We start from the raw sequence: 27,664 nt of genomic DNA on the forward strand, positions 1-27,664 counted from the left end.
TCCTGCCATTATGATATTAACTGGTTATTTTGCTCATTAGTTGATGCAGTTTCTTCCTAGCCTCGATGGTCTTTACATTTTGGCATGTTTTTGAGATGGCTGGTACCGGTTGTTCCTTTCCATGTTGAGTGCTTCCTTCAGGGTCTCTTGTAAGGCAGGCCTAGTGGTGACAAAATCTCTAAGCATTTGCTTATCTGTAAAGGATTTTATTTCTCCTTCACTTATGAAACTTAGTTTGGCTGGATATGAAATTCTGGGTTTAAAATTCTTTTCTTTAAGAATGTTGAATATTGGCCCCCACTCTCTTCTGGCTTGGAGAGTTTCTGCCGAGAGATCTGCTGTGAGTCTGATGGGCTTCCCTTTGTGCGTAACCCGACCTTTCTCTCTGGCTGCCCTTAAGATTTTTTCCTTCATTTCAACTTTGGTGAATCTGGCAATTATGTGTCTTGGAGTTGCTCTTCTCGAGGAGTATCTTTGTGGCGTTCTCTGTATTTCCTGGATTTGAATGTTGGCCTGCCCTACTAGGTTGGGGAAGTTCTCCTGGATGATATCCTGAAGAGTGTTTTCCAACTTGGTTCCATTTTCCCCCTCACTTTCAGGCACCCCAATCAGACGTAGATTTGGTCTTTTTACATAATCCCATACTTCTTGCAGGCTTTGTTCATTTCTTTTTCTTCTTTTTTCTTTTGGTTTCTCTTCTCGCTTCATTTAATTCATTTGATCCTCAATTGCTGATACTCTTTCTTCCAGTTGATCGAGTCGGTTACTGAAGCTTGTGCATTTGTCACGTATTTCTCGTGTCATGGTTTTCATCTCTTTCATTTCGTTTATGACCTTCTCTGCATTAATTAGTCTAGCCGTCAATTCTTCCACTTTTTTTTCAAGATTTTTAGTTTCTTTGCGCTGGGTACGTAATTCCTCCTTTAGCTCTGAGAAATTTGATGGACTGAAGCCTTCTTCTCTCATCTCGTCAAAGTCATTCTCCGTCCAGCTTTGATCCGTTGCTGGCGATGAGCTGCGCTCCTTTGCCGGGGGAGATGCGCTCTTGTTTTTTGAATTTCCAGCTTTTCTGCCCTGCTTTTTCCCCATCTTTGTGGTTTTATCTGCCTCTGGTCTTTGATGATGGTGATGTACTGATGGGGTTTTGGTGTAGGTGTCCTTCCTGTTTGATAGTTTTCCTTCTAACAGTCAGGACCCTCAGCTGTAGGTCTGTTGGAGATTGCTTGAGGTCCACTCCAGACCCTGTTTGCCTGGGTAACAGCAGCAGAGGCTGCAGAAGATAGAATATTTCTGAACAGCGAGTGTACCTGTCTGATTCTTGCTTTGGAAGCTTCCTCTCAGGGGTGTACTCCACCCTGTGAGGTGTGGGGTGTCAGACTGCCCCTAGTGGGGGATGTCTCCCAGTTAGGCTACTCAGGGGTCAGGGACCCGCTTGAGCAGGGAGTCTGTCCCTTCTCAGATCTCAACCTCGGTGTTGGGAGATCCACTGCTCTCTTCAAAGCTGTCAGACAGAGTCGTTTGCGTCTGCAGAGGTGTCTGCTGCTTTGTTATTGTTTTCTGTGCCCTGCCCCCAGAGGTGGAGTCTACAGAGACAGGCAGGTTTCCTTGAGCTGCTGTGAGCTCCACCCAGTTCGAGCTTCCCAGCAGCTTTGTTTACCTACTTAAGCCTCAGCAATGGCGGGCGCCCCTCCCCCAGCCTCGCTGCTGCCTTGCCGGTAGATCACAGACTGCTGTAATAGCAATGAGGGAGGCTCCGTGGGTGTGGGACCCTCCCGGCCAGGTGTGGGATATGATCTTCTGGTGTGCCTGTTTGCTCAAAGCGCAGTATTGGGGTGGGAGTTACCCGATTCTCCAGGTGTTGTGTGTCTCAGTTCCCCTGGCTAGGAAAAGGGATTCCCTTCCCCCTTGCGCTTCTCAGGTGAGGCAATGCCTCGCCCTGCTTCAGCTCTCGCTGGTCGGGCTGCAGCAGCTGACCAGTACCGATCGTCCGGCACTCCCCAGTGAGATGAACCCAGTACCTCAGTTGAAAATGCCGAAATCACCGGTCTTCTGTGTCGCTGGCGCTGGGAGTTGAAGACTGGAGCTGCTCCTATTCGGCCATCTTGCTCCGCCCCTCTTCTGCTATCTTTTGAATGTGTTTGCTCTTGCTTCTCTAGTTCTTTTAATTGTGATGTTAGATTGTCAATTTTAGATCTTTCCAGCTTTCTCTTGTGGGCATTTAGTGCTATAAATTTCCCTCTACACACTGCTTTAAATGTGTCCCAGAGATTCTGGTATGTTGTGTCTTTGTTCTCATTGGTTTCAAAGAACATCTTTATGTCTGCCTTCATTTCGTTACATACCCAGTAGTCATTCAGGAGCAGGTTGTTCAGTTTCCATGTAGTTGAGCAGTTTTGAGTGAGTTTCTTAGTCCTGAGTTCTAGTTTGATTGCACTATGGTCTTAGAGACAGTTTGTTATAATTTCTGTTCTTTTACATTTGCTGAGGAGTGCTTTACTTCCAAGTATGTGGTCAATTTGGAATAAGTGCGATGTGGTGCTGAGAAAATGTATATTCTGTTGATTTGGGTGGAGAGTTCTGTAGATGTCTATTAGGTCCACTTGGTGCAGAGCTGAGTTCAAGTCCTGGATATCCTTGTTAACTTTCTGTCTCCTTGATTTGTCTAATGTTGACAGTGGGGTGTTAAAGTCTCCCATTATATGGTGTGGGAGTCTAAGTCTCTCTTTGTAGGTCTCTAAGGACTTGCTTTATGAATCTGGGTGCTCCTGTATTGAGTGCATATATATTTAGGATAGTTAGCTTTTCTTGTTCAATTGATCCCTTTACCATTATGTAATGACCATCTTTGTTTATTTTGATCTTTGTTGGTTTAAAGTCTGTTTTGTCAGAGACTAGGATTGCACCCCCTGCTTTCTTTTGCTTTCCATTTGCTTGGTAGATCTTCCTCCATCCCTTTATTTTGAGCCTATGTGTATCTCTGCACTTGAGATGGATCTCCTGAATACAGCACACTGATGGGTCTTGACTCTTTATCCAATTTGCCAGTCTATGTCTTTTAATTGGAGCATTTAGCCCATTTACATTTAAGGTTAATATTGTTATGTGTGAATTTGATCCTGTCGTTATTATGTTAGCTGGTTATTTTGCTCGTTAGTTGATGTAGTTTCCTACTAGCATTGATGGTCTTTACAATTTGACATGTTTTTGCAGTGGCTGGTATTGGTTGTTCCTTTCCAGGTTTAGTGCTTCTTTCTGGAGTTCTCGTAAGGCAGGCCTGGTGGTGACAGAATCTCTCAGCATTTGTTTGTCTGTAAATGATTTTATTTCTCCTTTACTTAATGAAGCTTAGTTTGGCTGGATATGAAATTCTGGGTTGAAAATTCTTTTCTTTAAGAATGTTGAATATTGGCCCCCACTCTCTTCTGGCTTATAGAGTTTCTGCCGAGAGATCTGCTGTTACTCTGATGGGCTTCCCTTTGTGGGTAACCTGACCTTTCTTTCTGGCTGCCCTTAATATTTTTTCCTTCATTTCAACTTTGATGAATCTGACAATTATGTGTCTTGGAGTTGCTCTTCTTAAGGAGTATCTTTGTGGCATTTTCTGTATTTCGTGAATTTGAATGTTGGTCTGCCTTGCTGGGTTGGGGAAGTTCTCCTGGATAATATTCTGAAGAGTGTTTTCTAACTTGGTTGCATTCTCCCCATCACTTTCAGGTACACCAATCAGATGTAGATTTGGTCTTTTCACATAGTCCCATATTTCTTGGAGGCTTTGTTCATTTCTTTTTACTCTTTTTTCTCTAAACTTCTCTTCTCGCTTCATTTCATTCATTTGATCTTCAATCACTGATACCCTTTCTTCCACTTGATTGAATCGGCTACTGAAGCTTGTGCATGCATCACGTAGTTCTCTTGCCTTGGTTTTCAGCTCCATCAGGTCATTTAAGGACTTCTCTACACTGTTTATTCTAGTTAGCCATTCGTCTAATCTTTTTTCAAGGTTTTTAGCTTCTTTGCAATGGGTTTGAACATCCTCCTTTACCTTGGAGAAGTTTATTATTACCGATCATCTGAAGCCTTTTTCTCTCAAATCATCAAAGTCATTTTCCGTCCAGCTTTGTTCCGTTGCTGGCAAGTAGCTGCGTTCCTTTGGAGGAGTAGAGGCACTCTGATTTTTAGAATTTTAAGCTTTTCTGCTCTGGTTTCTCCCCATTTTTGTGGTTTTATCTACCTTTGGTCTTTGATGATGGTGACATACAGACGGAGTTTTGGTGTGGATGTCCTTTCTGTTTGTTAGTTTTCCTTCTGCCAGTCAGGACCCTCAGCTGCAGGTCTGTTGCAGTTTGCTGGAGGTCCACTCCGCACCCTGTTTGCCTGGGTTTCACCAGTGGAGGCTGCAGAACAGGAAATATTGCAGAACGGCAGATGTGGCTGCCTGATCCTTCCTCTGGAAGCTTCATCTCAGAGGGGCACATGGCTGTATGCGGTGTCAGTCAGCCCCTATTGAGAGATATCTCCCATTTAGGCTACTCGGGAGTCAGAGACCCACTTGAGGAGGCAGTCTGTCCGTTCTCAGATCTCAAACTCCGTGCTGGGAGAACCACTACTCTCTTCAAAGCTGTCAGACAGGGACGTTTGAGTCTGCAGAAGTTTCTGCTGCCTTTTGTTCAGCTATGCCCTGCCCCCAGAGGTGGAGTCTACAGAGGCAGGCAGGCCTCCTTGAGCTGCGGTGGGCTCCACCCAGTTCGAGCTTCCTGGCCTCTTTGTTTACCTACTCAAGCCTCAGCAATGGCGGACGCCCCTCCCCCAGCCTTGCTGTTCCCTTGCAATTCGATCTCAGACTGCTGTGCTAGCTGTGAGCGAGGCTCCGTGGGCGTGGGACCCTCTGAGCCAGGCACGGGATATAATCTCCTGGTGTGCCATTTGCTAAGGCCGTTGGAAAAGTGCAGTATTAGGGTGGGACTGTCCCGATTTTCCAGGCACTGTCTGTCAGGGCTTCCCTTTGCTAGGAAAGGGAATTCCCCGACCCCTTGCACTGCCTGGGTGAGGCGATGCCCCACCCTGCTCTGTGGGCTGCACCCACTGTCTGACAAGCCCCAGTGAAATGCATGCGGTATGTCAGTTGGAAATGCAAAAATCACCCATCTTCTGTGTGGCTCACACTGGGAGCTGCAGACTGGAGCTGTTCCTATTCAGCCATCTTGGATCCTCCTCTAAAAGTCCTTTTAGAGTTGTATGTGTGTATTTGTATTTATTCCAGATTGGAGTTTGATCATTAACTCAGATTAGCTCCTTAACTTAATATCAGTGGGAGGTTTCCCTGGTTGGTTATAACTTAACATTAAATAAGTGCTATTCCTTTGCTTAAGATTATTGGTCTCAGGTCATATAGACTAGAAGGAATATAAACCTTGATAAGCCTTGGAATGGCATGAGCAATCTGACATTCTTACAACATTGGGAAAGATAACTTTTGTACTTTATTTTTTTCCACAAAACTTATATAATTGTTGGTGCAGAGGTAAGTATTACAGATAATTAGACCTTTAGTAATAAGATTAGTCTTATTTTAGGCTTGTCTTTAATTGGTAGTGAATAGCAATGTGCATTTCTATATGTTATCTTCATTGCTAACCTGATCAGGTCCATGTAAAACCTTAGAACACCTTGAGCAAGTTTTATATTGCTTTTGAGAATATAGAAAAATGGTACATCATGGACGTATGTATAGTTTGTACATTTGGATTTGTAAACATTGTTTGGCTCAAATTACTATCCCAATATGTAAATCCTTATACATGCTAGTAGTGAGCTCATGAGATAATTTATCATCTTATAAATTGGGAAATATTTCTGTATTCCCCAAATATTAGATTCCCTATAATACAAGCCCTATTTTCTACAATTCAGGAGATTATTTGTCTTTAAGCAAACCTTCATATAAGATGCAAATTCGGTCTCAAAGGCAATACTGTTGAACTATAGGTAGTTAATCTGAGGAGGGGGAAGTGTTGTATATAATAGCTTCCTTAGTAAGTTATGAGTACCCTAAGATCAGTAACAAAATCTCATGGATGTTTATATAGTCTACAAATTTTATATAGATAGTAGGTGATCAAAAATGTTAATTGAATGAATGAGTATCCATCCTTTGTCTCATTGAGACCCATTTAAAATCATTTTGGCAATTGGGTTATTACACTAAGAATGTTTCACCAAATTAAAACTGAATTTGTTTTCCTTTACAGGTGCAGGAGACATTGTTGCAATCATGATCGGCAATCTGAAAGGCACAAAAATTCTACAATCTATTCAAAGAGGCATACAAGTGACAATGGTCATAGAAGTCGGGAAAAAACACGGCCCTTGGGTGAATCACTATTCAATTTTTTTCGTTTCTGTGTCCTTTTTTATTATTACGGCAGCAACTGTGGGCTATTTTATCTTTTATTCTGCTCGAAGGCTACGGAATGCAAGAGCTCAAAGCAGGAAGCAGGTTTGTAATGGTCCTTTCTTCCAATATTAAAAAAAAATTTACTATTCTAATTGTTGTTTCAGGGTCCTACATTTTAATACATTTTACTTGCTAGACAATGATCTCCCCATATGTTTTACAAAATCTGGTAGTTTTTAAAGTATGTCAGCTCTTCTCAAATGTTTTATTTTCTATATTTGTCAAAGAACTTAATCCTACCTGATTAAATCTTGTAACACCTCATTAGAGAGCACATCCAGCATTTAATTATATATGGGTGTAAACACATATGTTCTTTTAAATCAACATTTTTTTTCTAAATTACAAAAATATTTCATACTCAATATAGAAAACTTAGAAATTAGAAAGTGCACAGGAAAAAAGTCACCTAAAACCTGATATAACAACATAACTATAGTCATCGCCCAAAGGTAACCACTATTATTTTATGTGTATGTCTGTATTTGCATGTGGGGATGGGGCTGAGAAGAGGGACTAGGCTGAGAAGGCAGGTTAGAAGATCTAATTGTGCATGATATACTGTTAGGCTTCAAATGGAGTCAAATATTAATAGTTTCTACCATGTTATAACAGTGTATAAAAAGGTACAAGGTATAGAAACAACAGCAAAAATACCAAAGCATTATTGAACAGTAAAGTACCTATGGTTGTATGGCATTGATCTTGCCACCATTAAATTGTCCCCCTCAGCCCCCTGATGTCCTCACATTTCTCCTTACCCAGCTTAAATTCCATGGTCACTCCCATGCATACATCTTCAGTTCCCTTGGCCCTTGTTTCTCTTTGTTACAGTTGCTGGCAAAACAAATCCAACCCTGGTTAAATCTACTTCCCACCTACTCTATATCTGTACCCTGCACAGCTGAAGTATCAGAAAGGCATTTACAGCTGTACTGACTGATCTCACTTTAAGTTTGTGACCATAAAATCAGAGTGGGCCCTTAATGCTACCCAGGAATCACAGTATGTTTCCGTGGCCATTTACTTTCCTACTGTTGACTAACCATATGTGTTCCTTTCCCTTTCTCCAACACCTCCTCCAACTTTACTCTCAATTTGTATTTTATTTTACTGAGAAAATTGAAGCAATCAATAATACTTCCACATCCTCTCATCTATCTTCATCTGAGTCTATCCTATTCCCCTTTGTCTTCTGTTTTTATGGATGAACTGTTCCTTTGCAAAGGCTCTTTCACTCAGGTACAAGATTATTTTTGTCTTTTATATACTCTAGGACATCACTCCAGAAATTGCCCTCTCTCACTCTCCTACTTTAACAATTTCTCCCTCTCCTCTGGATCTTTTCCACCAACATGCAAACATAGTATTATTGCTCCCATTTTCAAAAGATTTTCTCTTGACCCCAGGCCAAAAACCTTGAAGTTGTTCTTTATTCCTTTTATTCTCTCACCTCCCATGTAAACTCTATCAGCAAATCATGTTATTTCTACCTTTGTTATATATCCAGAATTTGATTGTTTCTTATTACCTCCATTGCTTCCACCCCAGTCAAGGCCACCATGATTTCTTACCTCCTCCCCCTCTTCAGGTGTTCTCAGTATAACAACGGAATGGTGTGCCACTTCTTTAGAAAGCTCAGTAGGGATTTAATGCTTTCAGATGAAAATACATTTTTATATGTACTGAGAAGTTTCTCTAAAGGCAGTTGATTTCTGGCCACTTCATGTCCTCTTCCTCCAATAAGTGAAAAGAAATTCAATTTATTTAGGGGGTGGAAGGAGCAGTGAGGATTTTTATATAGCAAGAAAGTTAATTTAATTTAGGAATAGATGAGAAATTGAAATTTTATTATAAAAACTTCACAAAGATTAGATACCAGCATATGGTAATAAGTGATGTTTATCTCAGTGTTTAAAGTTAATTGACTTCTATCCTCCTTGGAGAAGCAGCTTATCACATTGGTGGCAGGTTCAGCCTGATACTAGCTGCGGTCAAAAAGATGTTTAAAATTCCTGTACCAGGCCACTCAGTAGTATCACACTGTGTTAATATTTGACATTTGTATATTGTGCTGTTTTTTTTATCTGCGAGGCTGGAAGGAAATTGGTGTCCAGTGTGACTAACTATTCAAAGGTTATAGTTACAATGACAAGAGTGTTTGGTTTGAATATGTTCATGGTGGGGCATGGGTTTCTGTATTCTCGGTGCTATAATAAATTTATTGACATGGCATTAAACCCCATCAAAAAATAATAAGGTTTATAAAGAACTTTGTCTGGTGTTACAGAGCTTCATTGGACATTTAGCTCTGGTCTGCTCATTTAATTTTCATAGTTTATAATACATCTTATGAAAATTAACCTCTGTAGAAATGGTCAAGAATAGCATTAAAACTTCTCATCTATTGGAGAAGGCTTTTGAAGGGGCTTTTAAAAATTACTTATTGGACTATATCTGTTTATCCTTTGGGGACTAAAAGATTAAATAAATGGCTGATAATCCTTTTTGCTTGTAAATATTTGAGAGTGCTAGAATGTCATTTATATATTTAATTTTCATGACTTAGTATTAATTTTTAAAAGGTGGAACTTAATGCATATGCTGATTATAACTATCAGTAAACATTTAACTATATTATCTCCATTTTACTGGTAGAAATGGCGATGAAGCTATGTTAGGGAAATTTGGCTTCATTAGAATGTTAGGCAAGTTTAATATATTCAAGAATTTCATAACCTTCTGAAGGTTATGATACATGATATATAATGTCAGGAAACTGATAACTGTAACCATAAATTCTGATGACTGAATGCTCAGATGAGCCCCCAGATGGAATAGCCTCATATGTTGTAGTGTGATGTGTAAGAACACATATCATCCCTGTTTTGTAGATACAAAGCTTTTAAACAGAACAAAAAAGTATCAATGGATTATAAATGAAAATAACATATTAGGCTTTATAAGTTAGTTTCGTGTCCCTGCCAGGGACAACCCTAACTTGAGACAAGAAAGATTATGGGAAACCTTATGGCATATACAAATTAAACTACATTTAGGAGTAACTACTATACACTTGACTCTAGCATGGAGGACCAAACATTTTCGGATACAGTAAATGTATCCTAACTATATTCAAGTAGTTAATACTCAATAGCAACAATGCATGTGTTGGATTAAACATTGACCAGTGAAATAAAAGAGGGCTGTAGGTGAAGTAGGACCTGGCATAGATATAATGTGAAAAGCTGAATTTACTTTTAATGAAGAGTGACTTTCAGAGGAAAATGATTTACTAACTAAAATAGATTTGAAGGAAATCATCTTCCAAGAGGAGGGAAAAGAACGGGAATCCACTTGGAAATGTCATAAAGCTTTGCTAAACTGATCACACAGACCCAACACATAACGCTAGAGAATGCTAGGAATCAATATTGGGAAAGAGAATATACTCTAACACAACAGAATCTATTAACTATTTTACTTAAAAGTGATCCCCAAGTAGCCATGGGGGTAATGGCCTTCCATTTTTAGCTGCAGAAGCTCAGGCAGAGAATCATTGAGACACATGCAGATCCCCAAATTTATGGATTCTTTTTTTTTCTGTAAAATTGCAACTTGCACTGCTGATCTCTGACTGATTTGACCAAAGGATGGGCAAAAATAAGGCTAGTAGGAATAGAACTAATACTGAAGGATACCCATGTACTCCCATGGGAGGGAAATGGCCTTGCTGTACAAAGTTAACAGGAACCTATAACTTTATAATAAGTTGAGACAAATGATTGACTTTGTCCCCAGCTAACATGGAACCTAGAAATGACAGAATGATTGCCACTGGTGACAGCATTTGTTCCTCCTCATATCTGGCATATGGGCAAAGGCTAATTCTTCTAGAAAGGTTTAATAAATATTTCTGTGACATTTCTGGATTTTTTTGTAACCAAACCAAACTGTATCATAACCATACTCTGATATGGTGTAATACTGGTATTGTTAGTAAAATTCAACTATCTTATATAAATAAATAATATGGTAATCAAATGTATTTGAGAAATTGAACTAAAAACTCCTCACAGTGTGATACCAAGGGAGAGTGACTGGCATGAAGAAGAATTAGAATGATTTAGTTCATTACTATATTAAATAGCTCTGTGCAAGTTTATCACAAAGTTCAAGTGGCCATAGATCAAGGGAATAAATGGATAATTAAATTGGTATAATAATGTAAAGATGTTCGTGATGGTCTTATACACGGGATGAATTGTTCCTTTGAACCTGTTTCCACTCCTTGTTGGCTTCTGCAAGTATTAGGTAGACTTATGTTGTTCTTATGGCACCTTATATATAAATACTGTGCTAACTGAACAGTATATACAGTTGATCCTTAAACAACTTGGGTTTCAACCACGTGAATCCACTTATATGTGGATATTCTTCCACTTCTGCCACACCTGAGGCAGCAAGACCAATATATCCTTTTCGTCCTCTGCAGCCTAGTAAATGTGAAGAAAGAAGGATGGAGGCCTTCATGATAATCCATGCCCCCTTAATTAAGATAAAATATATTTTCTCTCATGCCTGTCGTACCAGCACTTTGGGAGGCCGAGGCAGGTGGATCACTTGAGCCCAGGAGTTCAAGACCAACCTGTGCAACATGGCAAAACCCTGTCCCTACAAATAATAGAAAAATTAGCCAGGCATGGTGGCATGTGACTGTAGTCCCAGCTACTTGGGAGGCTGAGGTGGAAGAATCACTTGAGCCCAGGAGGCAGAGGTTGCAGTGAGCCGAGATCATGCCACTGCACTCCAGCCTGGGTGACAGTGAGACCCTGTCTTTAAATATATATTCTTTTCTTCCTTATGATTTTCTTAATAACATTTTCTTTTCTCTAATTTACTTTATTGTATAAACACAGTATATAATTTATATAACATACAACATATGTGTTTATTAACTGTTTATGTTATCAATAAGGCTTCCAGTCAACAGTAGACTATTAGTAGTTAAGTTTTGGGGGAGTCTAAAGCTATATGTGGAGTCTTGGCTGTGTGAGGGTCAGTGCCCATAACTGCCATGTTGTTCAAGGGTCAACTGTATACTGTATATAGTACACTGTATATAAATACTATGCTAACTGTGTAGTTACTGTATAGTAACTATACTGACTACTGTACTAACTGAAGTGATAATATATAAATACTGTACAAATAGTTACTGCATTGAAAGTTTTATTATAAAAAGTCTTTGACCAACTGGATGGATTGTGAGGAAAAAGGTAACACAACAGATGTAGTTGCTTACTCCTGGCATGTCCTCAAGGGAACCATGATTGGCCCCTGGCCAACCCTGGGAATGTGGCTCTCAAAGTGGTCTTTACGTTAGTGATTCATAATTTTGTTATATACACCTGGAACAATGGACCATGTTATACCAGCCTGTCAGAGTTGCTTTTCACAACAATCAAGATTGATGATATCCTAGTTTCATTGTTGGGGTCCTGAGTTTCAGGCAACATGGCCAGTTGCTAGCAGGATGCACCTAGTAAGCAGTCCCTTCATCTGAGTCTTGGACCCCAACACTTAAATTGGTTCCCTGGGCAGAGATATGCCACACATTTCTGTAGTTTGCTGCCAGAGAGAAAGAGCACTCCTGTGTGTTCTCAGAAGAGGAAGGACTAGGCTACATTAATATCTTAAAATCTGTGCTTCAACTTAAAGCACTACTAAAAATTATCTAAACTATTTCTGGTTACATTAAGTTTTTTTCTACTCCACTAGTACACGAAATTACCTGGAAGATTCATTAAGTACCTGCACACTGTACCACTATTAACATACATACTTTTGCAGTTCGTGTGTTCACATGTATGTATCTATTTCTGCCTACATTTGAGAGTAGTTCAGGGTCTTTTACAGAAACCATGAGAATTTTGACTCTTGTGTAAGAAGAGTAGATTAAATCCTTGTCTAAATAGGACTTAGATTTACAGTCTTTCTTCTTACTTTCTTACTGAACAAAAGAAAGCTCTTATAATGGGTCTCAGGATTTTTATATATTCACTTACTCTAATTTTACATTTATATCACTAATTCTTTTTCCAGCTTTATTGAAGTATAATTGACAAATAAAATTTGTATATATTCAAGGTGTACAACATTATGATTTGATATACATATAAATTGTAAAATGATTAACATAAATTAATTAACACATCTATCCCTACACATAGTTACATGTGTGTGTGTGTGTTTATGTGTGTGTGGTGAGGATACTTAAGATCTACTTTCTTAGCAAATTTCAAGTAAACCATGCTGTATAACAGATCCTCAGGATTTATTCATCTAAAAATTTTGAACTCATAGATGCAGAGAACAGAGAAGTGGTTGCCAGGGAGGTTGGGGAAATGGGGAGATGTTGGTCAAAGGATACAAACTTGAAGTTAGACCACAAATTCTAAAGGGTGTTAATCACATTTCTTTGAAAAACTGCTATAATCTGAGCTATAACCTATCTACGGAGTCAAATTCCCCCTTTCTTCATGGTTCTTCCTTACAGTGTATTTTCTTACACTGCTCACAGTTATGTTCTTCATAGGAGTGGTCTGTAGTTCCATAGATTTATGGGAAGCTATTTTATAGCCTGCACCTCCTCTTACCTGTAGGAATACTTTCGCTCAAATATTATGGATAGGTTTTTATTGAATAAAATAGACTTCTTTCAGTTCTCATATACCTAAACAGCCACATGGCTCAGACTTTTATTTTGTCCTAGGAATATATCTGAGGAAAAGAATCCTCTTACTATAATTCTTGATTTTAAATATCTTGTGTTAAAACTCTTAACCACATTTTTAGGAAAATGTTTGTAAAATATGGTGACTTCAGAAAAATCTAGTTTGCTTATATCTCTCTCCTTTCTTGCTTTTTGCAGACCCTGTCCTCCATCAAGTAATTAGGTTTGACTACATACTTAATACTATTCATGTGGGTTTCAGTTAAGTTAAAAGCTGAATGCCCTGGGACCAAAAATCAGGCTGACAAATCACTAGACTGAAACATATATTTTACCTAATTGGATATAAATACACCAATGAACTAGGTAGAATATCTTTGCATTCACCATAATTTCAAAATTGAACATTGTAATAAAGAATGATCATTAGTTTGACATTTTGTCTTCAACCCCAATACATTCCCATTCAGAACCAAAAAAAAAAAAAAAAAAAAAACCCATGTAGTCGAGATTCTTCACTAACTAGAGCGAATTCAGCTTTTGATTAGTCAGAATAGTCACATTAAGCTTCTGTTAAGAAAATTGGCCAACAACCAGCTTCTTTGAATCAGTCTTCAGTTCTACTGCCAAATATTCTTAGACCAGGTATCTCTTAGGATTAGAGAGGAGGAGGGGAAAGGCAAAAGGCGTTTGACATTGCTTTTTAAAATTCCCCAAATCATAGTAAATAGCTAGTTTGTGAAGAATTTTAAGATTGGATAATTGCTGGCTTTGAAGGGGCTTTTAAAATTTCCTTCGTTTGTCTTCTTCACAAGGAATGTGAAAGGCTTCTTTGCCATTACACAATGGAGGCAGTGTACAATAGTGGAGAGATCATGGGCTTTAAAGCCAGATAGAACCTGGGCTTGAATTGAATCACAGCTCTGAAACTAACCAGCTGTCTGGACTTTAGTCAAGCTTCTGAACCTTACTTTTCTTGTCTGTAAAACTTGGATGTTGAAATAGCTATTTCACAATGTTGTTAATGATTAAACAAGGTGACACATGTAAAAAGCTTACAACCTGACACATGGCAAATGCTCAATTAATGTCTAAACCTTTCTTTCCCCAAACTTAATGGAGTAGAGACTTTTAATAATTGAAATGAGAAGTGTCTTGCATGAGAAAATCAAGAAAGTCTGTTTATATTTTCTAAATTCAGAAAATAGTTTTTGAGCAAACTCTAGCCACTGGGAAATTTTTTTCTAAGTGACTAAGGCCCAGTCCTCCTGCTACTCAAGAGAGAAAGGCACATTAATAATACAATTACTGAACAAGATAAGAGGTGGAAATGATGTGTTATTGGAATTTATAGACTAAGGAAATTCTGATATGGTAGCAAGGCATTGGAAAAGTATCCCATGTAATTTGTATAATAATATAGATACATTCTTGAAATTCTGTTTTTTAAGGAGTAAGGTACAAATTACAGTTCGCATGGGGCATATTGTCTTTAAATGTTGAGGTATATTTGGGCACTCAAAAGCTGACATAATGTTGTTCAAACATATGTATTGAATATAATCTACTGGGTCCTAATGGTGTTCCCATATTTCAGGTTTTTTTTTTTTAGAGGGAAGCATGCATCTTGGATCTTTTGCTATCAGTGTCACAGTGAAATATCTTGAGTACTATCTTGAATATCGTGAGGCAGTTTTTTTGCGAGTGACTTTCCTTTAAGCTCTAAAAATACAGTTTGTGCTTTTTACTAAAATCACTTGTCTTGCATCCATATTTAAAGAAAATAACTTTTCTTTATATAAGCCCAGTAAGAGCTGTTGAAAATATTCAAATTTTCTTTTAAACCCATTTTTATTCTAAGGCTGCTTTGTTAAACATTAGTTTATGCTATGCTGTAAATCTTTTAGAGATCCTTTAAAAATCAAATCTCTTGTCTAGTGTCTTCTGGTATTTTTGGATTTGGCCCTATTTTTTTATTTTTTGTATTCTCACCCACCATCATTTTCTAGCATTGGCCTTAATGCAAGTTCTACTGTTCTCCTGGGCATAGACTCAGACATTATATACAAAGTTTCCCTTTGATCCTACACTTCAAATTAATTTGCATTATAGTCTTGGCTATAATTAAGAAAGTTATATATTTGGCATTAATGCCTGATAAATTGATAAGCACTAGCACTGGATATTCAGACATTTATATTGTATTGAATGGAATATTTTGCAATGAGAAATCAGACTGTATAGACTGAATCAAGTAAATACCCTAGAGAGGTATCACTTCCTTATGAGAGCTTTCCCAAACTGTGTTATACAGCTTGTTGCCTAAACCTAAATTACAATTGCTTTAAGGACAAAGAGCAAAATGATTCTGAAAGACATCATCAACTACATTACATTTTTTTCCCATTTCTTCTTGCTGGCTCTTTTTTTTTTTCTCATTTGCATTTTTCTCCTCTCGATGTCCAACTGACTCATGATCTATGTGAAAAGAAAGTAGTGAAGTGTAGGTGTGTGGGCCAGGGCCAGGACCCGGTAGGCATACAGGTGGAAGGATTGCCACAGTTTGACAGACCCTGGAATCCAGAAGCTAGAAAAACATCAAGACAGCTGAGTTATGGATGGTTATATTGTAATGGACTTTTGGAATATGAAGAGCAGAGTTCCAGTACCAGCTTAATTATTTAGATGCTGCATTCCCTTTTGAATAAGTTATTTTAGTTTTTCAACCTCCACTTGAGCATCTCTAAAATGAGGATATTACCTTCTTCTGGGGGTTTTTGTGAGGATTAAATGAGGTAATGGATATAAAAAAATTTTTAACTGTATAACAACTGTATATTGTAAGGAAATGGTAGGAGTAGTTTCCTACTCCATGCTACAGTCAAAACAAATAGCTACTTTGATATAACTCTGCACTTCAGTGGGGCTGACACTAGCTCTGATATTTCGAGCAAGACATTCTTCCTCTTTGAGCATCAGTTTTCTTCTCTGTCTGATTAGATGTCGGGCTCGGTAATCTAAAGATCCTGGGTGTACCTTTGTTCACTGTCACTCTATTATTATCTTACAAGTAACAAAATAGAAGGGAAGATATTTGTGCTGAAATTAAGTCCCATCATAGAATTTTTTTAGTTCACAATTATGTCCCAAAATGGGAGTGAAAGTGCCTTGATTATCACCTCTTTTCCTTCTTAGGATCTAGGCCTTCCTATTCACTGTTTCTGATAGGCCTATTTGCTGGTCAGGTAATAATCTGAGAGGTTTCTGCTTTTCCTGTGACAGCAAAGAAATACTTTGGCTAATATTCTCCTTGGCATTAAGTTAAATATCTTTCACAAAATGATATCTTACATAGGAGACAGATTTGAACATCAAGGAGATTTCTCACATACTGATACTTATGGATTCCTACCTTCCAAAATATATTTGCTACAAATACTTGTAGCATTTGTAGCATTTGTAGCTACAAATATTTGTAGCATTTGTAGCAAATATATGTTGGCAAGTACCTGTTATGCTTATTGATGAATGGTAGTTTACATTTTATGTAATAAACATTTTCTTGAGTGTCTGCTATATGCCAGACATTATACTAAATACTTATATTATCTCTAATTTTCATGTAACATAAATGTCAGTTGGAGATGGGGGTACATATAGGAAGGAAGCTGCTTACATTCTCACAATGATCTCTGGTTCTAGGGGCCTACTTTTTGCCGAATTTCTAAGTATGTTCATTTTACAGTTCAAAATAGAAAGATCACTTATCTTGCCATCCTGCACATGCTACTGTTATATTCCACACGTGTATTAGTCAGGTTTGTGTTGCTGTAAAGGAATACCTGAGGCTGGGTAATTTATTTAAAAAAAGAAGTTGATTTGCCTCATGGTTCTGCCGGCTATATAAGAAGCTTGGTGCCAACCTCAGCTTCTGATGAAAGCTTCAGGAAACTACCTATCATGGAAAAAAGGAAAGGAGGGAGCACGTGTGTCACAGGGTGAGAGAGAGGGAGCAGATGCCAGGCTCTTTTAAACAACCAGCGTGAACTGAGAACTCACTCATTACCATAAAGACGGCATTAAGCCCTTTATGAGGGATCCTCCTCCATGACCCAAATACCTCCCACCATGCCCCACCTCCAACATTGGGGGTCACACTTCAATGAGATTTGGAGGGGACAAATATTCACCATATCAACACAGCATCTGCCAAGTGTTATACTTCAATTCATATGTGTATTATATTCACTTGAGGCATTCGTGTATGTAGTAGACTTTAGTGAAGGGGAATGAAGTATTTGCAGCATTACCAATAACTTCAAATTGATGCCAAATATCTTAACAAATATCACCTGGGATTTTTTCCTCTGGCTGGTTCACCCCACCTAGAGGGACAATGTTATTGGACTATATAGACTCTCTTTATAGTCTTTCCCTCACCTGGGAGATTCTTCCCACACCGCAACTTCACTTCTGACTCAATTATGCATAATGTTTTAGTTTTTATTCCATAAATGAGCCTGTGGCTTGCTTTTGCATATCCAGACACATCTAGATATATGCTCAGTGAAACAATAAAAGGTGACCACTCTCAGAATCAATCTTCTTCACAAAGCAATCGTGGTTATAAACACCAATATTTTTCTTAATACCAAACAGTGTAAAGGTTGGTACTACCCTCATTTTATAGATAAATAAACAAGCTCAAATAATTAAATGACTTGTGCTGGGTTATTCATTGAGTAAGTGACAAAGTCAGATTTTGAACCATTTGAATCCAAATCCTATGCACTTTCCACCAAACAAGACATGATTCAAAAAGGAAATTGGAAAAAAAATGCATGTTAATGTCCTCTGAGCTTACAAATAGGAAGATTGCTTTGAAAATTAATAGCATTTGAATCCATTAGGGGTGGGGGAAATGTATTTTTACCATTATGGTCCCAACAGTATTGTTTAAGAAAGTAGGGAAACATAGTAAGTGAAAAGTCTCAGTAACTTGGAAAATCCTGCCTGATATTAGGTAAATGGGACATTTATTATGGATAATTAAGTTTTATCTTTTAAAATTTGTTTGTATATTGACTTTTACCTGATAAATATTTATTGATCCTCTCTATCTTTTTCATCATACTTCTTTTAAAAAATAGTTTTTCTAATACCTGCTGTTTTTTTTACAGAGGCAATTAAAGGCAGATGCTAAAAAAGCTATTGGAAGGCTTCAACTACGCACACTGAAACAAGGAGACAAGGTACATTCATGACTTTTAAATGCTACTTGTTTTAAAGCAGTGCTACCAAGCCATTGTTCAGGCTAAATGTTCTTCCTAAGTATGCTTTTATTGTCATTTATGAACCTTATTGACTTTTTATATGTATTTGATTCTAGAGGTAGGCTGAATAATGGCCCCCCAAAGATATCTAAGATATCTATTCCCTTGAACCTGTGAATATTACCTTATATGGCAAAAAGGACTTTGCAGATATGATTAAGTTAAGGGTCATGAGATGGGGAGATTATCCTGGATTATCCAGGTAGATTCAAAATATAATTGTGGTGTCCTTATAAGAGGGAGAGAGAGGGAGATTTGACCACAGTACAGTCAGGGATGTGACAGTGGAAGCAAGAGGTTGGGGTGATACAAGGAAGGGGCTAGGTGGTAAGGGATGCAGATACTCTCTAGAAGCTGGGAAAGGTAAGGAGAGGGATTCTCCCCTGCTGACTCCAGAAAGAGCACAGTATTGCCAATGCCTTGATTATAGACTTCTGATTTCCAGAACAGTAAGAGAATAAACTTGTGTTGTTTTAAGCCACTGAATTATGATAATTTGTTACTGCAACTACAGGAAACTAATACAATGCTTTAGTGTAACTTTGCTTGAATATGTATTTTCAGATTTAGGATAGTTGAAAACTACCATTGATGGGTAAAACATGTATTTCAAAAATAGCTATAGAACTTATAGAAATAATACACCATTTTAAATCTTACCAAAGCCATGAAACTGTAAAACACTAATGAAAGAGAGAAATCACAAAAGATCTAAATAAATGGAAACATATACCATGTTCATGGGTCAGAAGACTTGCTGTTGTTAAGATGTCGGTTCCCCACCAAACTGATTTATGGATTTGATGCAGTTTCAATAAAAATCCTAGTATAAATCTTTGATAGAAATTGACAGCCTGATTCTAAGCTTAGATGAAAATGCAAAAGAACTAGAATAAACAAAACAATTTTGATAAAGAACAACTTTGGATGATTCATACTACCTGATTTGCAGAATTATTTTAAAATCACAGCAGTCAAGATAGTGTTGTATTGGAAAAAGGATAGATTTATAGATCAACGGAACAGAAGAGAGAGTCCAGAAATAAACCCACACATATATGGTCGATTGACTTTCCATAAAAGTGCAAAAGCAATTCAATGAAGAAAGGATAGCCTTTTCAGGAGGATAGCCAGTTGTTGGATATCCATATGCAGTGATTGGATATCCTTAAGCAACAAGCAAACAGACAAACAAAAAAGAACTTAAATCCATTCTTCATACCCTATGTAAGCATTATTTCAATAGATCATAGACCTTAACATAAAACCTAGAACTATGAAATTTTTAGAAGAAAACTTTAAAGAAAAATATTTTCATGACTTGGGTGACAAATATTTCTTAGATATAACTCCAAAAACAAGTCCAAAAAAGAAAAAAAAAATGGTACATTTGGCCTTGTCAAAATTGGGAGTTATACCTGATGTAAATGACGAGTTGTGGGTACTGACGAGTTGATGGGTGCAGCACACCAACATGGCACAAGTATACATATGTAACAAACCTGCACGTTATGCATGTGTACCCTAGAACTTAAAGAATAATAATAATAATAATAATAATAATAATGAATTTCTGTTCTTTGAAAGGCACTGTTAGAAGAAGGAAAAGATAAGGTACAGACTGGGAGAAAGTATTTACAAATCGTATGTCTGTTAAAGAGCAGTACCTAGAATATAAAGAACTCTCAAAATGTAACAGTAAGAATACAAACAACCTAACAGAAAACTGGCAAGCAAAACAGACAATCCACCAAAAAAATATGAATGGCAAATAAGCACACAAAAGATGTTCAACATCATTAATAATTAAAGAAATACAAATTAAGGCCACCATGAAATACCATTGTACATTCATTAGAATGGCTAAAATACATACAACTGAAAATACCAAGAGCTGGTCAAGATTTGGAACAACTGGTACTCTCATTCATTTGCTGGTAAGAATGCAAAATGTATAGCCAATTTGAAAATGTTTGGCAGTTCCTTCTGACGTTGAAAATACACTTACCATAACACCTAGCAATCTCACTACTAGATATTTACTCTAAAGGGAGAAAAAAAATCTATGTTCACATAAAAACACAACTGTTCATAGCAGCTTTATTCATAATTGTCAAATACTGGAAAAAAGCCAAATATTGCTCAACTGGTGAATGGATAAACTGTGGTACATACATATCATGGAATACTATTTAGCAATAAAAGTGTGATGGGAACCCCACTGATACATACAGCATTATGGATGAATCTCAAATGCATTATGCTAAGTTTAAAAAATCCAAACTCAAAAGCTAGATAATGCATGATTCCATTTATATGATATTCTGGGAAAGCCAAAACTATAAAAACAGATCAGTGGTTGCCAGAAGGTGGGGATGAGAGGAAAGGATAACTACAAAGAGTTTGGAGGAGTTTGTTGGGAGTAATAGCACTATTCTGTATCTTGATTGTGATAAGGATTAAGTGACTATATATTTTTCAAAACATGCAGAACTGTACATTAAAAGGGTGAATTTTACTGTATATGAATTATACCTTAATTTTTTTTAATGAGAAAAGTTATAGAACTTGTACAAATGGTATTTTATGAATTCTAAAATCAGGAAAAATAGTTTAAATCAGTGCTACATGTTTCTCTTGGTTCTTTTCCCCTTTTGTTTCACTTTATTCTTTTACCTTTTTAAAGTCTGGATAATTTTAAATCACCTTTGGGAACTTTACAGTTACATAACCATTCGGTGATATAATGCTCCTCCTTTTATAGGAATTTAGGCTGGTTAAGTACATATATGTTCTGATCTTCTTCTGCAGTTTAATATATTTTTTCTTATCTGTCAGAGTAACAATAACTACTTGCTTGTAGGAAATTGGCCCTGATGGAGACAGTTGTGCTGTGTGCATTGAATTGTATAAACCAAATGATTTGGTACGCATCTTAACCTGCAAGTAAGTTTGATTTTCTTCTATATCTTCAATAAAAATAGCTGACCCACAAAAATGATTGTGATGGAAGAAAACTATTTTGAATATTTCCACATTAATGTTAAAAATGTTTATTTTTAACTTATTTTCATTTAAATATAGAATGGTTTATTTTTATGTTCATTCATTTATTAATACTACTGAAATTGGTATAAGTCTAACTGTAATCTGGTTCAATTTGTTCTAAACTAATTCCATAGAAAACTGAGAACCTAGCCAGCACTATATATATATTTTTTTAAAAAAAATGTATTCTAATCCATCGAGAAAAAAATAAAATGAAATCAACTCATGAGCATCTATTTGGAAGTGTTCATTCCTTAGTTTTATAAATTATCCCTCTCCTGAAGGTTGTTCTTAACACTCCTTCTCTTAGCTATTTAATACAATAGTGATGCTCTTGGAACATATCACATTGCCTAAAGCATCAGTACAGTGTTGTTGTACTCAATACTATATTGGACTATATTATTGAGAATGACTGTACCATTTATCAGTTAGGGAATTATAACTGTTTAAGATTTGAAATAATGAACAAAGTCTTAGGTCAGGTAGCATCCTAGCCATTTTCGAATGAGTACTGAAAATATTTTTTTTGGAGCTAGAGTAGTGAGGCTTTTACATTTAAAAGTACTGTATTATGGAATTTCCAAATTTTGTTTCTGTGGCTCCTTCATTGTATGAATAGTGTGTTTAAAAGAAAAGGCATCCATTCAAAGACTAAAAGTTACACTAAGTAATCTGTTAATGTATATTAGGCAAATGTTGCTACTTCACAACTGATAATTATGTTTTTTTCTGCATTAGCCATATTTTCCATAAGACATGTGTTGACCCATGGCTCTTAGAACACAGGACTTGCCCCATGTGCAAATGTGACATACTCAAAGCTTTGGGAATTGAGGTAAACATTAATATGTTATTTATATGAAGAATATATGCCTGGGCTTTGGGGAAAACAACAAAATAACATCCTTATTTTTTAGCTATGTAATATGCCATACTTACAGTTTATACCTAAAACCAGACATATTTATATCATATAGACAATGAGGTGCCATCTTGGGCCATCTCCATTTTCCTTCTTCCTCCCTCTTTCCAAATACACTCAATTATTTGGTCAGAATTTGAAATGATAACCATGTAAACCACCAACTTGGCATCCCTCTTTCTATTTTTGTAATCTTTTAATGTTGCATAATGACCAAACTTGGAGTTAAATAAGCAGACATAATTTGAGAAAGCATAATAAATACTAAATTATAATTTTATATTTGGTAAATGAAAAAAAGGCCTATTTTCAAGATACAACATAAAATCAAGCTCAGATCTTGACATGGGACGATACATAGATGACAGTGATTCTCAAGTTCCATAGGGGACAGCATGACTTTTTAGGGCCTAACTTGTACCCAGCATTATTTTATGAAGTGCTGGGATCACTCAAATGAACATATCAGATGAGAGTACACTCTGCCTATAGCATCTTTCACCCCATTGGTGGACCCAGTTACTCTGTTTTGACTGGGGCAAACAAGAGACCCGTGACCATCAAAAGGGATCATAGGTTTAAAAGGTTAAGAAATATTGCTGCAATGAGTCACCTATAAAGAAACTTTGAAGTGATATGTCGAGGTAAAGCGTGTACACTGAAAGGCTTTTAATTTTTTCAAATGCTCTTTAAAGGTGGATGTTGAAGATGGATCAGTGTCCTTACAAGTCCCTGTATCCAATGAAACATCCAATAGTGCCTCCTCCCATGAAGAGGATAATCGCAGCGAGACTGCATCATCTGGATATGCTTCAGTACAGGGAGCAGATGAACCACCTCTGGAGGAACACGTGCAGTCAACAAGTAAGCATACTAAAGGTTAATGAGTGCACTACAATTCATTGTGGATCATATGCCTGTATAGTACTCTTGCTTTTTAGCGTTTGTTCTATTCAGCCATTATCATGATCCAAGTTTTTTCTGCTTAAAATAATGCCATGAAGGATGCACTCCTACCTTAATATTCATATATTCAAATGTATTTGAAATAGATGAAATGCATCAGAGTGGGGATTATTTACAAAAGAAAGATTTATTGGAATGCTTCTCTCTGATGCATTTAAATCTTGGCTTATTAACTACTTACAGAGGGTAAGGAGAAACTTTAAACTTTAGAAGCCATTGTTCATTGCAGATAAAGCAGAAGTTAAGATAAAGGAATTCTGAAATGATAAAATAGAATTCAATTTACAAAAGCTTGATTTATGCCCAGCTTCTCCAGAAACCATGTTTTGCAAATAGGAAACTGTTTAAGAATGGTATGTGCTGCCACCTGTTGACTATTTACCATGAAATGAACAAACTGTTAGAAACTAAAATTGAATATATCATTTTCAAAATTCATATGAATTCATATTGCAACTTAGTAATTTTATGCCAAATGAGAAATTTTAGGGAGTTCTGTTTTTCCCTATAAAGATAAAACCCCTGTAAAAATTATTTTCCCTTTAACCTCAATCTTTTCCATGTTTTTGTTAGTTTGAAAGTCTTCTCTCAACAATCCTCGTTTTGAGATGATTTAATTCTAGCATAAAAGTAAAACAAAAACTGATTGTCAAGATGACTTATGAAACTTTCAGCTTCCTATGATATAAACCTTTGTCCTCATAGGCTTATCAGTGCCATAGATACCACTTCTGAAGATAGCACAATGAATATAACCATGCAGAGGCAAACTTTGTATTTCTTGTATATATCTTCCCTTGAATATAAACTAGTTATAAGTATCTTAATAATGGGTGGATTATTCTACCTATAATAGAGAATCATTGTCTGATTGCTCCAGATGATATTGTACTCTCATAATTGTGTGGTAATAGAATTCAGTAAAGATAAAAGAGAGTGTACAAGATAATTTATTGCTAGTCTTTTAAAAAACAACATTCTAATCTACTCTTTTTGTGTTCTGTTCTTCTGTGGGTAGGGGTGGGATGGGGGAAGAGGTAAGCACAATAGATTTTGCAGAGATTTGAAAAGCAAATGAAATAGCGATCCATGTTCCTCCTCCTGTATTCTTAATTTGGATAATAGTAATACTCACCCAAGTGCCCCAAAACAGAAACTAAGGATATCCCAAATTCTTCCCACTTCCCCTTCCTATTGATTAAACATCTGTGTTCTCAACTCTGTCCCCTAATTTCCAACCTTAATTCCACAGTCATAGTTTGAGCCACTATCTTCTCTTTGCCTATTCTTTCCATTCTTCCTTACCCAAGAAATTAGGGGAGCCCAGTATAACTCCTGTTTCTCCTTTAAGACTGACACCTCTTTGAGAAGCCTCTCTTGACTAGATGTGATGGCCCTGCTGTTGGCTTCCATAGAACTTCAATCATTGCACTTACTACACTGAATTGTATTAAAACTTCTAAAGTTCCTTTGGGTAAGAACAGTGTCTTATATTCGCTATTGTCTATCTAGCACCTAGCACATAGTAGATACTCAAATTTGTGTTGAATGAATGACCACTTAAACCAGATTTCATTTTGTCTGGGATTACATATTACTAGTTTAAGAATCTTTCATCTTTTGTATTAGCCATTGATTCTTATGGTGATAGTTGATTTGCATAACTTTGTAAATACACATAGTTCATGTTGTGTGTCACATCATTGGGCTAAGTTCTATTAGAGCACTGGTTTTCAAACTATTCATTGAGTCACCTGGAGGGCTTATTAAAACAGAGAGGTCACCATCAGAGTTTCTGACTCAGTGGGTCTTGAGTGATGCCTAGAAATTTTCATTTCTAACAGGTTCCCAGGTGATACTGATGCTACTAGTCCAGGGACCACGTTTTGAGAACCATTGAATAAGGGCCCTACTGTCAATCCCAGCTGTATATGAAAATCACCTGGAGAGATTTTAAACTTTGCTGATGTTTGGGCTGTACCTCAGAGCAACTGTGATTTAACATGAGGTGCAGGGCCCGGGCACAGGTATTTTTTATTTTACTTTTGAAATGATTTCAGACTGACTGACAAAAACATTTCAAAAATAATACAAAAAAATGCCCATATACCCTTTGCCCAGCTTCTCCAAATGTTAACATCTTATGTAACCATATACAATTATCAAAACCAGGAAATTTGCTGATAAAATGTTATTATCAAAACTATAAACTTGACTCAAATTTCACCAGTTGGCCCACTAATGTCCTTTTTCTGTCCCAGGATCCCACATTGCATTTAATTGTCATGTGTCTTAGTCTCCAATCTGTGACACTTCTTCGTTCTTTGTCTTTCACGACCTTGATGCTTCTGAAGATTACTGGTCAGTTATTTTCTAGAGTGTCCCTCAATTTGGGCAAGTCTGCTGTTTCCGAGTGATTAAATTTATTGTCCATTTTTGTCAAGAATACTACAGAACTGATGTTGTGCCCCTTTCAGTGCCCCCATATCATTCCAGGAAGCACATGATGTTGGTGTCTTATTACTGATGATTCAAACTTTGCCCACTTGGTTAAGGTGGTGTCTGCCAGGTTTTTCCCTTTAAAGTTACTATTTTTCCCTTTGTAATTATTAAATATCTTATAGAGAGATACTTGGAGACTACACAAATGTCCTGGTTCTCATCATACTTCTACCCACTACTTTTAGCAGTCATTGATGCTTCTTGCTTGCAGTAATTATTGCTGAAGTATTTACCAAATGGTGATTTTCTGTTTCCATCATTCTTTGTACATTTATTGATTAAACTTCTAATGTAAGGAAGAACTATTCCTTCTCCTCCATTTATTTATTCAATTATTTATTTATTATACTATAGGATCCTAGATGTTTCTTTCATTCTATAATATCATTCTCATCATTTATCCCTTGCTCATATCATCCTAGATTTGGTCATTGGGAACTTGTTCAAGTTGATTTCTGTGTTCTTTCAACTTTCTTACTTTCTGGTAACATAAGGTGTTCTAGGTCTGGGATTAGCCAACTTTTTCTGTAAGGGGCCACATAGTAAATATGTTAGGCTTTGAAGGCCGTAAGTCTTCATTTTCATACCCTTATTTTTTGTTTTCGTTGGTTTGTTTTACAACCTTTTACAACCATGATAAACACTTTTAGCTATGGCGGGTAGGCTGGAGTTTGCTGGTCCCTAGGCTAAAATCTAGGTTAACCTTGTACTTTCCCTGTCCTAGCCCTAGAATCAGCCACTTCTTCAGGAGGCCTTTTACTGGAGAATGGTATTTCAAAACCAGAATCTGAGCAACAGGCATGTTTATTGCTACTGGGGTGTCATTGCTATTGGCCCTTTTAGTGAATAAGACTAGAAAATATATATATTTACTCTCACAAATATACACATACATATACATTATTTCTCTATCTGTCATTTCATCTATTTATCTGAAAAACAATGACCCTACTAATACGTCTGATTCCAATCCAACACCACAGGGTTCATTCTGGCCTCTCCCTTTATTTATTTGTAACTCCTTTCTCCGACAGTGAAAGGAGAAAGACTCTTTTTATCCACAGTATTTTTACTTATTTGTTCAATTATAGAATATACATGAAATAGTTTCAGCGTTGCTAACACATACCCCTGTGTAAAACAATGTCAGTAACTAGTGTACGGTTCTTTTTGTTTTTAGCCTTACAGGTTAGAGTCAAAATACTGTTTTCCAATGTTATTTAAGTTTAGTTGTTTTCTTCCCTGTGCTCTTCACATGATTATGTATTTCATTTATAATACAATTAAGTTCATTTATTACTGTTTGTATTCAATTTTGGGCATCCTTCCAACTTCCTGGTTGATTTTTTAAATCTATCTATCTATATTTATGTGTATGAAGAAGCATTGGTAATTTTTTTAAGTTCCCAGGTTTGGACACTTAAAAAATGTATAGCCAGATTTAACAGCTTGTTATATTTAAGGTAAGGAAGAAGTAGAAGACATAATTTTTGCTCTTAAGGAGGCTATAATCTGGGTAGAAATAAACCCATGTATGTGAATCAAAAAAGGGGCAATTATAAATCAATATAATAATGCCATATATGCTTTATGTAAGATATAGCATAAATCATATAATTATTAAAGGTACAGGGAATGAGTATGATAATCAGAGTATGATGAAATTAAATAAGAAAGACTTCTTGGAACTAAATGATGAA

The 27,664-nt window shown here is 36.7% G+C and overlaps 1 protein-coding gene across 2 annotated transcripts in view; it reads left to right on the forward strand.

Annotated features, from left to right (window-relative positions):
• The window catches only part of RNF128 (ring finger protein 128, E3 ubiquitin protein ligase), a 107,702-nt gene that overhangs the window by 78,541 nt on the left and 1,497 nt on the right, over positions 1–27,664 (forward strand). For both annotated transcript variants that reach the window (XM_025372445.1, XM_025372444.1), the window contains exons 2-6: positions 6,249–6,496; positions 18,371–18,442; positions 21,387–21,469; positions 22,313–22,409; positions 23,192–23,360. In XM_025372445.1, the coding sequence (XP_025228230.1) occupies positions 6,249–6,496; positions 18,371–18,442; positions 21,387–21,469; positions 22,313–22,409; positions 23,192–23,360 (669 nt within the window). The remainder of the gene's footprint in view (positions 1–6,248; positions 6,497–18,370; positions 18,443–21,386; positions 21,470–22,312; positions 22,410–23,191; positions 23,361–27,664) is intronic.

This window comes from Theropithecus gelada, chromosome X, assembly GCF_003255815.1.
Source record: "Theropithecus gelada isolate Dixy chromosome X, Tgel_1.0, whole genome shotgun sequence".
Taxonomy (NCBI): domain Eukaryota; kingdom Metazoa; phylum Chordata; class Mammalia; order Primates; family Cercopithecidae; genus Theropithecus; species Theropithecus gelada.